Source organism: Barbus barbus (genome assembly GCF_936440315.1).
Source record: "Barbus barbus genome assembly, chromosome: 25".
NCBI classification, from domain to species: Eukaryota; Metazoa; Chordata; class Actinopteri; order Cypriniformes; family Cyprinidae; genus Barbus; species Barbus barbus.
In genome coordinates this window covers 26,000,499-26,017,822 of record NC_136753.1, presented here as the reverse complement: position 1 = coordinate 26,017,822, position 17,324 = coordinate 26,000,499, and the positions used below count along the sequence as shown (strand labels likewise).

General features: G+C 36.8%; 1 protein-coding gene across 1 annotated transcript; it reads left to right on the top strand.

Moving 5' to 3' along the window:
• Positions 1-1,298: 1,298 nt before the first annotated feature.
• Positions 1,299-13,768, top strand: LOC306845451 (protein APCDD1-like). Its single transcript, XM_079378268.1, has 4 exons — positions 1,299-1,689; positions 9,978-10,161; positions 10,431-10,959; positions 11,799-13,768. Exons 1-4 carry the CDS (start codon positions 1,629-1,631, stop codon positions 12,567-12,569), a joined length of 1,545 nt encoding a protein of 514 aa, XP_079234394.1. The 5' UTR covers positions 1,299-1,628; the 3' UTR covers positions 12,570-13,768.
• Positions 13,769-17,324: the final 3,556 nt, after the last annotated feature.

Genomic DNA, 17,324 nt, shown 5'->3' with positions numbered 1-17,324 from the left:
GAATATGATGTAAAACTGATCTTCTTCTTACATGTGGGCTAAATATAACTGTTTCTTCCTAATACTCCCATTGGTTGGGCAAACAGATAGACCCGCCCCCAAATTCATGCTATTGGTTGAGTTGCATTTTTAGGTGTGTCTTGGTGTTCAAAAAGTTTGTGCAGCTTGTCTGGCAGTTAGACATTGGATTTTATCATCACAGCAAACCACAAGTGGTGAAACTCAGCAACATGGTCTGGCGCTCCTCAGGGTTATGTCCGCGGTCCAACTCTGTTCTCACTCGTCACTTCTTTAATGCAACAAACACATTACTAAATGAATGACTGATCGACACAGCAGTAACAAACAGTTATGAGGCTGTGGCCAAAAATGATATCACAGAGGGATTAACAAGAATTCAGATTCAGAGTTAATGAGTTCACACGGCAGTCCATATGCAAAAAGATTTTGTGTTTAGTGGGCTACACATTTAATTTACCTTACCTAGCACAAAATAAGACTCTAATCCATCTAATTTCTATGCATTTCTGAATGCAAGCATATAAGTTAACTCTTCAACTTGACCTCATGAACATAAAACACAGAATCCAAATCACTCAGGTCATAAACACTTCAATGCATTGGCTGCAGCATCGAAGTACAAAGTGTCAGTTTCGTGGCACTCACCAACACATTAAACACCATTAATGTCTGACTAAACTTGTACTCATATTTTACCTCACATGCATTAAATCCATTTAATATATCATTATAGTAAATATTATTTATAGTTGGTATTTTTTAATGCTATCTAGTGTCACATGTCATATATTAACAGATTTATTTTGTTGGACAGTACTTTCACTGTGTTATCTCTACTGTACTGCATTTCAAAATCATAGCAGCTGGCAGAGTCAAGTTATAATTTCAATATACCTAAACTTTTTTTATCCGATGGCACTGTGCCATTGCTTTTTAACACCTACTATGCCCATATTATATGTGTATATGAGGTAAAGGGAGAAAAGATTTAAAGCATGCAGTCAATGCAAGAAACCTTCTGCTTACCTTGCATCTGTCAAACTGTGTTTATATATAGGTGTGTGTGTTTGATTAACACATTTATGTTTAATCTAATGTTGCGAGCAGGTTTCTCAACTTGCTGGCTTTGATTGTGCCCTTTTGCACCTTACCCTGAGTGCTCCCCAGAGGGTTAATGCTTGGAGGTTACAAGTTCCCTCCTCTTTTCTCTCTCTCTCTCTCTCTCTCTCTCTCTCTCCCTCCCTCTCAGACTCTCGCTCCGCTCTCTAGCTCCTCTCAACTGAGTAACCCAAAGACAGACTCTTACAAGCACCACAGAGGTTTATCATCACCAGAGAGAGCACAGAATCAACAAGGGACGGACTTTCAAGCACCATCAAGAAAGGAGATCTTGCAAACTCAGTCAATGAGTTCTACCATGAATGGAAAACTTCAAGTTTGAAGATGAAACTTGGATTAAGTGGATTAAAGTGATCTGCATAACTGGTAATCTTTCATCTGACACACTCTCATTGACGTGAACATCCAGGAGAGGAGCATTTCCAAAGCTTTTTCTTTTTAACCCTACATTTATTGTAAAGTGATTTGGAGACTGCAAGTACCTAATCATGGCTGAGGAGAGACTTATTCACCTGTTGAATTCAACTTGGATGGTTTTTCTCATGCAAGGTTAGTTAATTTATTGTCTTTTATACTCTTTCCATCTGTCATTCTAAATTAAGCATTTCAAGATGCTATTTAAAATATTTTAATTTTAAAAAAATCATGAAAGCGCATGATCATACGCCAGATACATCTGAATCATAAAATGTTTTTTATATTGTGACGCCACAGAAAAAAAGCTTTTGGAGTCATAAAATGTGCTTTATATCCTCTAAAACAAACGGGTGCTTTAAAGCAGTGGTTCTTAATCCTGGTCCTGGTCTCCCTTATCTGACACACCCAATTCAGGTCTTGGAGCCCCTACTAAGCTGATGATATAAATCGGGTGAGTTAAATAAGCGAGATATCCAAAATGAGCAGATTTTCAGAACCGAGACTGGGAACCACTGCTATGAAGAAACCAAATATGCTTATCTGAACAACCTACAATGCAACTGCATTAACTTCATTAATTAAAAATCACCATATAGCAACTCAAAAAACTACTCAGCCAAAAATGTAAGAAAAGTGTTCTTTGCAGAACTTGAAGAACCTTAATTTTTATCATATTAGTACAGCCTAGATCTGCATTTATCACAGATCCAACCAGGCAAATCAATCATTATAAATCAGAAACATACCTATGATTAAGTTTTATGGCACATTTGAATGAATTAATTTTATGTCTTATGATATTAATGTAAAAAAAATTAAATATATATGAATTATGAGAATCTTAAGGATAAGATAGCTTAATAATGGCGTATTGTTAATGTGTGGAAGTATGAGAGCTGCCAAGCAAAACACCTTCATTATCGAGACCGACATGTCTGAGCATTTTCTACTGTATCAAAGTTTTACTGCATTTTTTTTTTTCTGGATTTAATAAGAGTAATTAAGATCTAAAGGATGACAAACAGCTCTCAGGGAAAGGTTCAGTTAAAGTTGTAGAGGTAATTCCAGCTATAATTAACCTTAATAAAACCAATGACAAAACTAAACTTGTCCTTAAATTGTTAAAAGAAACACATGCAACTCACACTTACACCCTTTCAGAATACTTAAGCTGATGTTGGTGGGACATATGTGCATGTGTAAAACACTCAGTGGGCTAAAAAATGCTTCTGATTTACATGCAAGTGATATAATCAAAATATAAATTGTTTGAATTCACACTTTTGAAGCCCATATACTTAAAAAAAAAAAAAAAAAGAAAAGTTTTTGCCGCACCTTCTTGTCAACTACTGTATTTTCGCTATATGTATGATCTACAAAGTTGTTTTGACTTGAAAAAAGTTCTTGATGTTTCATTTATAGGTTCTTCAGATCAGCGTGTCAGTTTCTGGCTTCTTTAAAGCACCACACAGATGGTTTTCTAAAGAAATAAAGAATAAATGTCGGTTCAGGAACTTTAAAAGGTTCTCCGATGGCATACGGTTATAACTTTCATGAGTGCAAAAGTAACAGAAATTTGGCTTGTTCTCCAGGAAAATCACTGTAAGGTGAAGTTGAAAGAGCTATGAATATAAGAGTTTGGCTCGACACTGTGATCTTACTCTCACCTTTCCCCATGCACCGCTCTTTTCACCTGTCAGTCTCCTCTGCGAGTCCCAGACCCCCGTTTTTGTTCCAGGCTCTTTTGAAGTTAGCAGGGGTGTAGAGGAGGCCATTGTTTCCTGTGAAAGCAGATCACAGCCGTGGAACTAATGCCACCATTAAAATAATGATTAGAGTAACAGGCCAGCGCCATTAACGACCCCTTCTGTTCGTATGCCATTTAGTGGCTGTTTTTCTTCTACGCTGTCCTTCCTTTCAGTCAGGGATGGTTAGGGTGATGAAGAAAGCAATAGGCTTCTGTTCTCACTATCAGGCCGCCTACAGAACGAGAGAGAGGGAAAGACAGGCACAATTACACCCGCCCCCCCAACGACTCATGGCAGTTACCCATGACCTCAAAGGTCAGTGTATGCATTTATGTGCCTGTACTTTCTCTTTTCTTACAAAACATGGGCTTCTTTCATCAAACAGTGGAATTAAATCTGTGAAAATGATTAATATCATGCCCATGCGCTTGAGTAATCTGCCAAAACAGATGCTAAATGCAACGCTGTATTGTAGTTGGCTGTTACACTTTGTCTACTTTGATTTAAAGTGGAAAATTATTTAACACAAGGTGATTTTACAATAAGTTTACAGCTCAACAATGATTAAAAAAAAAAAGCATCAAGGCTTTCCCGTATTACAAGGAATCGCCACCATAATTTTTCCAGCTGTTTGGTATTGTCTGCACCGATTTAAAAAATATGTCTGCTTTGAGATGCATGAGTAATATTCATAAGCAGACAACATGAGAGAAAGGCTGTCAGCCATTTATAGATAAACAGAGGCCCAGTGCTTGTCAGAGAGACTTTGACTGATGCACAACATTTCTAAATCATCAATCAGCTATAGGAGCATAAGATCATACCAGTTCCTATCTCCTAACTGATTTGGTATGTGGTCAGCAACAGGTTGGATTACTGCATATGGTTGACTAATGTTGGTGAATTTTTTAAAATAAAAAAAATAAACTTTTCCACATTTTGATATAACATATCCCATATATTTACATTTACATTTAGCCATTTACATTTACTTTTGTCCAAAGCGAATGAGGATATACATGATATGTATAATATACAATACTATTTAAAAGTTTGAAGTAAGATTTTAATTTAGATACATTTATAAATTACAAATATATAAATTCATAATTTATAAAAGTAAGAAATTAATATGTTTATATAGCAGGGATGCTTTAAATTGATCAAAAGTAACAGTAAAGATTTTTAGAATGATACAAATGACTTCTATCTCAAATAAAGGACTTCTATTGTATTTATAAAAAATCCTGACAAAATTATATCATGGTTTCCACAGAAATATTAAGCAACGCAACTGTGGTTAACATTGATGATAATAAAAAATGTTTCTTGAGCAGCAAATCAGCATATCATCATGATTTCTGAACGATCATGTGACACTGAAGACTGGAGTAATGGTGCTGAAAATTCAGCTTTACATCACAGGAATAAATTACATTTTAAAACATATTCAAATAGAAAACAGTTATTTTTAAATTGTAATATTATTTCATAATATCACTGTTTTACTGTATTTTTGATCAAATAACTGAAGCCTTTGCAAGCAAAAGAGACTTTCATACATGTCAAAGTGATATTAGATGAAATTATTAAATATCACTGAAATATTGCAGTTTTTATTAGGGTGGAATTTGGCATGACACTTACTGAAGTTAAAGTTAGTGTAACACAATTTCATAAAGTTAAGTGCATTTGTGCCATAATTTGCCTTAACACTCAATTAATAACCAAATACTTGTTGTTTTTGATTAGGCTAGAAAGATATTGCATTAGATCCAAATACCTAACAGAACAAAAAAAAAGGGATGAGTTACTCAGGAGTTCTGCTGGTTAGTCACTATCAGTAATGTTGAGTTAACCCTAGACCGTTAGTTTGAGGGAGAAACTTTCTCATAATCCCTTATCTAAATGAAAACAACTGCTAGATTAAGCAGGTTTAACGTTCATGAAAAGACAACAATGCTGCAGAATTGTAAGGAAGTTGAGGGATGAGAAGAATTCTGGGAAAAAAAAGCACACATACACCCACCATTTCTTACACAGATGGAGATATAACTGCTCTCTACACAAATCGTATTCACATTCACTTGCACGTATCAACAGACAAACATATTCTCCTACTCTTTTCATAAACATATGCACATGAACATAAGCGTTCACACATCTTTGTTGCCCCTAGCGCTTATATGCATGCACACACATGCTGACTTGACTCTCTATATGCAACTTTACCTTTCTGTAACTGTATTTCATCAGACAAAAAGATTGTGACAGAGAGAGAGGAAGCAAGGAATCTGAGCTCTATCCAGAGTAAATGAGGTGTAAATGGGAGTTTTTTTCATCAGGGAGCAGTTATCAAAGCAGGGGCCGGTGGGAGAGAGAGTCGGACGAGCGGCACAAAGGCAGTTAAACACTGAAAAGGGGCCATTTCATGCATGTGCCAATACTGTAGTACAGTGATGATGGTATCAGATGGTGATACTATGGTGCTTTGACATATGCATTGGTTCTGAATCATTACCATATTCATATACCATGATATATACAGCATGATCCAAAAGTCTAAAAATCTTTTTTTTATTTTAGCATGAAAATAAATGATTTTGAAAATGTAAAAAGTTATAATGTAAAAATGAAGAAATGTTTTAACATTCTGATCCATTTCCAGGTTGAGTGCACGTTGTCATTAAAACAAAATACTATAAATGTGACTAAAATACAATAAAAATGTGAAATTATTAGTATTAATGAATAATTAACTAGTATTAATTCTAATAGTATAATTAGTCAATATAATTTTATTCTAAAAATGTATTAAATTAAAAATAATGCATTAAGTGATTTATATAACTTTTCATTTTGATTAAGTTGAACTAGCCTAAATAAATAAAACACTATAAAAAAAAAAAAACTAAAACTTCAACTATAGTTAAAATGAAAACAGAAAATTTAAAAATAAGGTTTAGAAGTGATGAAATTTAAAATGAAAAAATAAATATTAAATATTAACCAAAAAAAAAAAAAAAAAAATAGTATATGACTGATATTAAAATAACACTGGTCTGACGTGACTGAAAATGAGGCCACGTGTTTGAATGCGTGATCAAAATTGAACTTGTGTCTCTTTTTCATTCACATTGTATTAAACAGACAATGACAGGAGGAATACTGTAGTGGAAGAGAGGAACTGGGATGTTTTATTTTTGGCCACTCTTCAGTAATGACGCATTAGGGGTGAGAGAGAAGCTGTCCAAATTGAAATGACAAATAAAAACAAATACATGAAACCGACGGAGGTACTTTTGCTAGCCCCACTTCTTCTATAAATCAATGTCTCCAGTGTGTGTGTGTCTGGGGGTGTTGAATGGTTGGAATATTAGGACAGGTAGTTTACTTTGGCTCACACTAAAGGGAATTGCCTGTAAGCAAGGAGACCACACGCATTCTACCACAGCGCCCTCTGCTGCTCAATATCATGCACTGCCGCTTCTCTTCACGCACCAGCGCTTATGGGACATTTATATGGGAGATAGAAAGATAAGAGAAACAGAGAGAAATTGTAACATAGATAGGATCTCGCCGTGAAATCCTCGCAAAATTTACACCGAGAGCTAGTCATATAACCCAACCCAACACAATACAACCACAGCGCTTTTATTAACCAATTAAAGGGGCGTCTCTCTCTCTCTCTCACACACACACACACACACACACACACACACACACACGTATAATCGAAAACTCACCGTGAAAAGTGATCCAAAGGCAGTCGTTTTCATGAATGGGTGATTTTTTTTCGACATTAGCGATGTTAGCGTTACAAGCTGCTTCAAGTTCAACTAGCCTATGCTAACTCACGAACAATACAATAACTTTCAGCGATTATAGGCGTTTAAAACGTGTAGACGTCACGTTTACAAACAAGTTGAGCACTTTTAATTTTGAAATGGTAATAAAAGCAGCTTTCAACCCAAGTTTATGAAGCGCTGCTCCAGAGGTTTTGCAACAGGCAACCAATCATAAACCGAAGAGCGCCTGCCTCATTAAATATTCATGAGCCCTGAGAAGCAGTTCAAACAGCGGCAAACCCAAATAATATTTTAGAAACTTACAATGTATGTTAAAATCTGACTACCCATAGTAAAGTATTAGAAATATGGAAAACGTGCTGAAAATGACCCCTGTTTACAATTTCAAGTGTGAAAAGCCCAGAAGCTACTTCTACTAAGTGTAGGCCTATGTCCAAGTGATCCACATGCAGATAGTAACATAAAACAGGCCTGCATTGAATAAAAAAACATACAAGAGAACCTCAGCTTGATTAGAGGCTGCTGAACCATCAAAGCAACTGTAAACAGGCGGCTGAAATGCACATGCTAACTCTATCTAGTATTATTACTTTATTGTGATCACGAGCAACAAGTCTGCTTTCACATTGGCTCCATATTGGGGGGGGGGGGGGGGGGGGGGGGGTTAAAAAGCTGATCCTGGATCCCTCCCAAACAGCATGAGGAAATAATTCCCTTCTTTAGGGCAAACAACTAGACCCAGCCTGACATGCTCAATAAATGCTCTGTATAATTATGCAATCAGAGAAATTTTAGGGCTATAATTAACAAATGTGAATAAAAGCTTTTCTGTTTAGTGCTTCTCTGAGAGAAGTTTTGTCAGATTATAAATTCCATTGAACTGATTAAAAAACTATTAATACGAAAGGAAAAATGAAAGGATTTTTTAAGTATTTGTAATTTAAATTAAAAACCTCACACCTCTTTATCATTGCAGATTATGATTACTTTATCATTAAAGTATTTCCTGAGTTTTGCAAGGAAATGTACTTAATTATCAAAATAAACTGTCGAGATGCAATAATCTTAAATGTCCTAAAATAGGCTTCATTTTCTTTCAATTTCAGGGTGAAATGTGACTTAGAAATGTTATTCAGCCTGTTTGTATTTGGAATAATTATTTGACATTTGCCACAAGAGTAAATGAAGTCCCAAATAAAGATGTTTTCTCCTTCCCACCCTTTTCTTTGGAGCAAGTTTGATAGAAGAGCTCAAGTTATGTGCCCATGTATAGTGAAGCACTTCTCAGCATGCAACTTCCCAAAGTTCTCCCTCTGTTAATGAGGTTTACTACACCATATATCTATAATGTTCTTACTCAAGGACAGCTCTGTGGTGAAGTCAACGGGAAGGAGATTTACCGATCAAACAAAGATGCCCAGTGCCATGTTGACAAATCTCACTCCTCATGAGCTGGAACCATGTTTGCTTTTCTGTCTGTTTAAAAAAATTGTCAAAAATTGTTGTTTTCATTGGCCAGTGCCACATATCCCTTCCCATTCCCTTGAAGATGGTGTCTGATTGAAGTGACATGCCAAACCTCTGGCCTCCCGTCCCTCACCACAAATCGCAGTCAGAGCAGGATTGGGATCTATATATGGCTCTAATAGACCTCAACACGTTTCATTACACGGAAAATTACAGAAATGCAAAATCCTTCAACCACTTCCAGTTCAGCAAAATCCTGTTTATGGACCGTAAAAGACCATGAAGTGAAAATGCTCCTCTTGGAAGGTTTTTTTTTTTTTATTGCTGGAGGTACCAAAGCTTTTTGAAGTGTCTGAGGTTTTTAAAGGTTTAATTTATTCGGAAATGTGGTGATGGAGTCATGAAAAGAGATCAGCACATTATTGCAAACTTAGACCTTCTGGAATGATTTCTATGAAGCCCTTTGGATTTAATATATTGGCAACTCTCACAAGCAACAACAATCCACATAAACTGTTAATTGGGATTATCTTAATTTATGACCTGCAACTACACTTTAAGAAAATATTTGTATTAAAAACATTAACATATATAAACTTTTTAGTATTTAAAATAACCTTTTTAAATGAAAAATACCTTTTCTTTTTCATTACAACTTTTTGCTGAAACTATAGTCACCGTCAGGCCATGCAAGATGTTGATGAGTTTGTTTCTTTATTGGAACAGATTTGGAGAAATGTAGCATTATATCACTTGCTCATCAATGGATCCCCTGCAGTGAATGGGTGCCGTCAGAATGAGGGTCCAAACAGCTGACAAAAACATCACAATAATGCACATGATTCTAGTCCATCAATTAATGTCTTGTGAAGCAAAAACCTGCGTGTTTGTAAGAAACAAATCTATCAAGGCATTTTTCAAACCATTGTTTTTCTAGAATTATATTGCATTTTTCATTCAATAAGTCATTTTATCTGAATTAGGAGAGAAATATGTAGGCGGATTTTGATGTGAGAGGACAACAGGATGGACTTTTTCACTGGAAGAAGCATTATTAACAGTTATGAACTCAGTTATGAAGTTTGAAGTTAAAAACGCCTTGATGGATTTGTTTCTACTGATGGAGTGAAGTCCATTATTATGGATTATTTTGATGTTATCTCATTCTGATGGCACCCATTCACTACAGAGGTAAGGCAAGTGATAATGCTACATTTCTGCTCAGATGAAGTAACTCCTCTACATTGAGGGTGATTTTTGGGTGAATTTGTTTTAAGCAAGATTAGGTCAAAACCCAAATCACACTTTCATATAAACTAAGCACGGAGGCAGGTGCAATAATGCAATGTCCGCATTAACATATATACAGACTGATAATTTCCCTGTCTCTCCCCAGTTTTGTGTGTGAGGGGCAATAAGCTGTGGGAAGTACCCAGCGCCCCACTTGTACCCTATGCCAACCTCAGCACGAGACTGTTTTGGGAGCCACAGTGCCAGACTCAGCTACGCCATCTACAGAACGAAGCAAGAATCACAGCCACCATACCACCCAAACTGGAGGGCCACTGGGTATCAAGCAGGTACCCACTTTTGACCCAATTTCTGTTTCAATCCAAAATTCTGGTCTTTTTGTGAACGATTTGTCAGTGCATATTTATCAGTGTTGAGAAACCTACTCTGAAACTGAAGCCTGTGAAGCAACAAGCCAAGCGTCATTTAAAGCAGTTCAGTCATTTTGTCTCATTGAATATTCTTCACTTGAAAATGCATCACATTATGGAATTAAAATGGTTTGTAACTGCTATATTAACTAACTTTTTGATTTTAAATATTGTTCTTTTCTTCTCAGATGTGAAGTGCGACCCGGCCCAGAATTCCTCACTCGATCGTACACATTTTACCAAAGCCCCACACGTCTCTTCCGGGCCCTCCAGCACTATTACTCTGACAGCGAGTGCCACATCCCAACCTACTCTCTTGTAATCAGGGGTAAACTGCGGCTACACCAGGCCTCTTGGATCACCCATGGAGCCACTGAAGCAGAGCACCACCTCCATAAAGTAGGAATGGTCATTCACAGCCAGAAGGCCGTTCATCATCTCTCTACCCGCCTGCCCTCTTCCTGCCTGGGGCTCAAATCTGGAGGACACCTGGTGCCCCATCGCTTCTATGAACTCTTCAACGCCAAAGCAGAGAAAGACTGCCTAGGTGCTCTTGGGTTCTCCATGATGGAACTGGAGTTGCTGCGGGTGGAGACCCATCACCATCTGCACAGCAGGCCAGCTCAGGAGCTCTTCTTAGGGGATGTGCACACAGACTGGAACGAAAGGGTGCACCACAGACCGACTGGTTACCAGGAGCCTCTGCAGAATGCTATGGTGAGAGTAAAGACTACAATTTTTTTTTGTTTTTTGCTTAAAAACTGCTTAGGATTGCTAAGATAAAATGCTGACCATATTCAATGACTACACTCTTAAAAATAAAAGTTTTAAAATGGGGATTTCGCAGCAATGTCATAAAACATGGGTGTCCAATCCAAGCATTCAGTTCCAACCCTAATCAAACACACCTGTCTGTAATTATCGACTGCTGAAGATCTTAGTTGGTTCATTTGGTTTTGATCAGGGTTGGAGCTGAACTTTGTGGGAATGTAGATCTCCAGGAACAGGTTTGGGGACACCCGCCATTCTCAAAAACCATTCTGGGTTCCTCAAAGAACCTTTATCAACCATGCACTCTTAAAAATAAAGGTTCCAAAAGGAGGGTTTCACAATGATGCCACAGAACAACCATTTTTGGTTCCCCAAAGAACCTTTTAGTGAACAGTTTAATTTTATTATTATTTTTTTAGTGTAAAGAACATTTTATTAATCTAAAGAAGCTGTTTTCCCACTATAAAGAACCTTATGTGGAATTGAAAGTTTCTGCAGATGATAAAAGGTTCCCCATGGAACCACAGATGCCAATAAAGAACCTTTGTTTTTAAGAGTGTGGAACCTTTCCAATCCACAAGAGGTTCTGTATAGTGGAAAAAATTTGATTAAAATGTTTTTTTTTTTCTTTTTTTTGTGGAAACCATTTTTCGATGAAGAGAAAGTTCAAAAGATCAGCATTTATTTGAAATCATTTATTTTTGAAGCCTTTATTTTTTATTTTATTAAAAAAATAGAACTGACGCCAACCCTAAAATAAACAAAATCCTTGTTTTTACTCTCAGCAACACATCCACCCATGCCCAGTGTGCGCCCTGGTATACCGAGCCTCTGAACAGCATCCACCCATACTTCTTCCATCCCCTTCCATTCCTCTGGATCTAAATGGAAACTGGGTGAGTCAACGCTGCGAGTCCCATCCAGCCGTCCTCTTCCTCACTCGCCTTTTTGTTTTCAACGAGAAGCAACGCACTTGGGAGGGGACCTACCAACATTACTCCGACCCAATGTGCCGCCAGCCCAGCTTTACACTATTGGCATCAGGTCATTATGTTAAAGTGGGACAGTCCGCTAAAATACGTGGGGCCACCGAGCTTGTCTTTAAGGTGACACGAGCAAAAGTGATTGTGTATGACCAAGCACTGCTGCGAGAATTGAATTCAACGCAAAATGGAAGATGTGGGCAGCCAGGTGGGTGGGAGACAGGCGTCGAGCAAGACATAACCCGGACGGAGGGATGCAATGCATTGGGGATACGACTTCCACACAAAGAGTACGAGCTGTTTAAGATTGGGGTGGATCATAAAGGGCGCCCCTTGTTGTTCAGTGGGGAAAGACCCACGGATGGATCCAGCCCGGATCGACCTGCAAAAAGGCCAACGTCCTTTCAGACACCAATGGTGCAATGCAGCACAAGGGTTGGGGTGGAGCCACTCTACAGTTCCTACAGTGATCATTCAATGGGACCGAAGATAAGCTCTGCTAATGTACTGCACTCTTCGTTGATTCTGCTGTCTGTTCTAAATGCATGGTGCTGGAATATTTATCTTTTCTAAAATATGACGTGCCATTCACGTTCACTGATCAAGCTCTGACCCATTTATTATGGGCATTGTACAATCTGATTGGGAGGAGGATTGCTCTCTTTGGTGCTATAACAAAACGCTTGCTGCAAACGCTCTGAAATATGACACTTTTTTTAACTAAGAAATTTACATAAAGAAGAATTTTTACATAGAAACCTCCTTTTATCATATAGTATATCAACATTATTTTTGATGCAATTTGGAGTGTTGTTTCATATGAACTCCAGAAGAATGCTACATGGATATCTATTCAAAACCTGAATGTTCTGTAGAAAGTATATTTGCCAACATTCCATCAAGATAAACAGTTACATGTCAAGTACTTCAAATACTTACCAGTGTACAACCAATGGTGTGAATTTGGGGCGGGACTATCTGTTGGACCAACCAACGGGAGGCAGGAGTGTTCGAGGAACCTGTTTGAAAACAGTCATTATATCTGCAATTCTTCAGCTTTATAACCAGATATGGGAGATACATTCAGATTCCCTTTTGACTGTAAATGAAGAAAGAAGATTTCCAAAAAACAATACAAACACGCTGGAAGTCAAAATGCCTTTTCCTGATCTTGTATGTCCTAATTATTTGATCTGAAGTGCATATATGGACTACATTCAACATAAACTACCCTGTATTCTTTCAATATTAGGCTGTTGACTTCAAGACAAGGAGACTTAGCTCATTTTTGCCATCTAATAAATTTGATGTAGCTTTAATCTTCTAATAATGGTGAGGGTGAACATATTTATTGCTACTATTAAAGTAATTTTGATAAGAAACTTAATGGATGTTTTTTTTAACTGATTCTCTATTAAAATATCTACACATATAGTACTGTACAAAATGTATTGTGTGACTATGCACGTTCAGTGAGCTCTTGCACAATGGTTCAATTCACATCCAATGTTGAATACATGTGCAAGACATTTGAACGGAGCTGTCATATGGCTTCCACATTATGCTCGCGCTCGCCAATATCTGAAGCGCAAGTTCTCAGAACTCTGCGTACAATTCACTCCCTGTTTATTTGGAAGAACAGGAAGTGTTCAACTCATTCAGTCTTAGTTTAGTAGAGCATGCAATTTTCTGTTTGTACAGAGTGGAGTGATTCCTTGTTCTGGAGGCAATCTTCAGAAGCAAAAACAATAAAAATCAAAGATGTCCAAATGAATCTGTCAAACATAAAAATGCATGATCTTGGTTGTTATAGTTTTGACACGACTCCTGCAAAAATGTACCATAGTAGCCATAATTTCAAAATTGGACATAAAATAAATAAATATGGGATATAAAAAAAGAGAGAAATACCATATTAGCTTATATGGTTCAGAAACAATTGCTGTAGTTGTGTATTTAAGCAACTATAGTTACAATTTTAATAAATTAATCCTTAATTAAATGAATAAATGCATCAATTATGAAATAATCAGAGATGCTAGGTACTCATGAAATCCTGCATATGTTCATACTGATGTTCAGATTTGGTATACAGCAAAATTCCATCGTGAACCTTTCAAGATCCTGTGCTGAAGTGGATATATGCTTCTGTAAAAGCCACATTATTTTGCAAATAACTACATTACTATGATCCTGAACAGACCACCAATCACACGAGTCACAGAAATTACAGCAAAAGAACTCAACATCTGGCTGCTCCCATGAAACACAGTGAATGAATCAAACAAGTCTTCTCTTTTGTATGTATCCAATTATTTTGTAATAATCAATTAATATAAACTTTATATAATATGCAGTTTTCTTTTTTACATTATAAGATTTCATAGGTTTAACATTTTTATTCTAGCTTAAAATATAGCCTACTTATTTTTTTTAATTATTAAAAAAATTCAATTTTTTTTTTTTTTATTTGATTCATCAAATATCAAGATGAATCACATAAAAATATTGCAATTCTCATATATAGGAGGGTGGTTTGTTTTATGGCTTGTCACAATTTAAAAAGTCCTTCCTGTGGAGAAAACGAATGGAACAAATACTTACAGAACAAAGTCTTTGAAAAAACTGCGCTGTTGCGTTGTGGAGGAAAAAAACAGCTTGTATGCAAAAATGACAATCCTATAAAGTCTTGGGTCTTATTAATCACAGATGTTCTCAGCATTTGTACTTATCAGATAACAGCCAAACCCAGAGTTCAAACCTAATAGTAAAAAAAAAAAAGAAGAATTGGAATAACCCTTCATTTTGAAATGTTTAGCCTTAATAAGCAATGTCATATGGCCAGCCATTGCCCAAAATTCTCAAGAGACTTCCGCTTTCCTCTCTATTTCGTTTTACTTATCTTAGAACTACGTCATTAAAACCATCTGCAGGCTTATTCCTGTTAAACAACTGTTTTGGAATCATGAAACGTTGGAGTTTGTGGTTTTTCTGTTAAAAGTAATGAAATAATGGTCGCTGGCCGAGGGACGTAACGGAAGAGAGCGCGGAGGGCAAAACGAGTCACATCCAAAAGGCAGCAGATTGTTCGTATTAAATCGTGTCTGTGACAGTGGCTGTGGGTGCCATGAGGTAATGCTTTCTGATTGTAACAAGAGTTCCGAAAGCTGGGAATTTGGAAATAATAAATAGAGAGCGGGAGAACAAGTCACCATACTGACAGTGGCATACAGCGAGCTCGCTAATAACAGCAGATGACTGGAGAAGTCCAGCAAAACTGATTAAAAAAAGTGACAATTTACAGAGGTCTTTCTGTGGTTACAGTTAAACTAGTCGGAAGATCATATTGCAAAAAAAGCCTTTGGCTTGTAATAACGCTTCTTGCTTGTCAAAAGAACCTATAAAAAGATTTAACACAAGGCCTATTTTGCACTGTTCAATGAAAAGTTACGAAGCATAACAGCATGACTGTGTCCTAGTTACAATGTCTTTGCGCCGTGCTCTCCTGCTCCAATTATTATTTCTAATGGGATGGGCGGCTTTGATCATTGGCTCTTGTGATCAGAAACAACACACTAGCCGCCGTTCTAAACTAGTGGGTCGTGCAGAGACAGGATGACAAAATAAACCGGCTTATCAACTTTTAAACATGTCTTTTGTTGTTGACACCAAAGGCCGTGTGCATCTGCCACTGGTAGAATAGCGTGACATCCTCGAAAACCACAAACAAAACTATGCAAGGTGAACAAAAACACGACCCAGACTGTGTTAAATTCACTACAGAAGAGGACTAACTTGGAAAGTGCATGGTGTGGGGAATTACTGGCTGCCGAGAGCATGAAACCATTACAAGTCAAGAGACGTTTTGAAACTCTATAAAGTCAAAGTGTAAAATTCTATTTACATTAAAAAAAATAGATACATTTTATGTTGATTTGACACTTGATGGTTAATTTAAAATCAGTAATTTAATACAAAAAAATAATATATGCAGACAAAAAAGCAACTAGCAATCAAAGCCAATTAAAGACGATGTTTAATTTGTGAATGCAGAATAAATGTTACTGTTGCATTTGTTGCAGCAATAGCTGCACTTATGTATCCATGAAAACCTGGCCTGCTTGGATTCAGACCTAAATTGTGGTAAATAGTTAGTTCTGAAAAACATGAACCAAAGAATCAAATCAACTAGACTTGACATGCACAGTTCACTGGGGTGGACCGTATATGGTGGTAAGTTTGCATTTTGCAATCATGCATTCGCTGAAGAACATGTTTCTGGCAAACAATAATAAAAAAAAAAAGGTACAATAACACAATGCCAAAGCAAAACATTTTCCTTCAGCAAATCGATGCATCCAAACCTCAGAATCTTTGTGGGTTTGTCATAATAATTCCCTAGTAAGGAAACAATGTGAACCAACTTCTTAGACTGATGAAATCCAGCCTTTGAAGCAGAAATTATAAAAGTACAAAGATAACATTCCATACTTAACAGCGGCGAAAAATCCCCTCGGCCGGCCAGACAACTGACATTGCTTCAGATGTAGCATGATTTGATGCTTAAAAAAAAGTGTTATTGTATCTCATTACAAAAGTATTCTTCACAGATGGTAAGCATTTGCACTATTTATAAGAGTCATTATTTGATGGTAGTCTTTCCAAACCATCATAAAACTGATTTCATCCCACAAAATCATACTACTTCTTGAGACCGCGCTGTACAAGTAAGTTGCTTCATAAAAGTCTTCCAGAGTACAGTAACAGCCTCAATTCACTAATACTCCAAGAAAAGTTACGTCAGGGCTATATTTGCCCTCTTATATTCTCAACTACAGACCTCCACTCACAAGCTTCATTAGAAACATCCATTACAAAGCTGTACAGTTCAGTATATCAGCTACCGCTGTCTAATAAAAGTTCAACATCAGCTAGACCCACTGACAAGAGGAAATATTAAAAGACATTATATATCTATATGTCTCTTCTATGGTATCTGTTTTCAAAGTGTAAGTGTGAGGTCCTGTAATGGATCAGATTACATTCTTATGAAGAAAAACGGTGAATTTCGCTTAGACTGACCTTATTCTGTTCATGTAGTAAAAGTGCGCTTCTTGTTTTAAAGTTCACAGCAGGTCATCAATCAAACAGGATACCGTTTATTGTTCTGCTTTGTGAGATGCAGAAAATACTCTTTACCTTCATAGAAACCAAGTTGGAGTTGAAAGCGAAAATTTTTTTTTTTTTATTGTTTTGACTAAACTCGATCACCATTTAGTTATAAACTCCCAATAAAGAGTAAACAACAGTGTTTCATTTACAGTAAAA

Coding starts and splice junctions, on each gene's coding strand:
- LOC306845451 (XM_079378268.1), top strand. CDS start 1,629: ATGGCTGAGGAGAGACTTATTCACCTGTTGAATTCAACTTGGATGGTT. Junction 1,690..9,977: donor GATGGTTTTTCTCATGCAAG/GTTAGTTAATTT, acceptor GTCTCTCCCCAG/TTTTGTGTGTGAGGGGCAAT. Junction 10,960..11,798: donor AGCCTCTGCAGAATGCTATG/GTGAGAGTAAAG, acceptor TTTTACTCTCAG/CAACACATCCACCCATGCCC.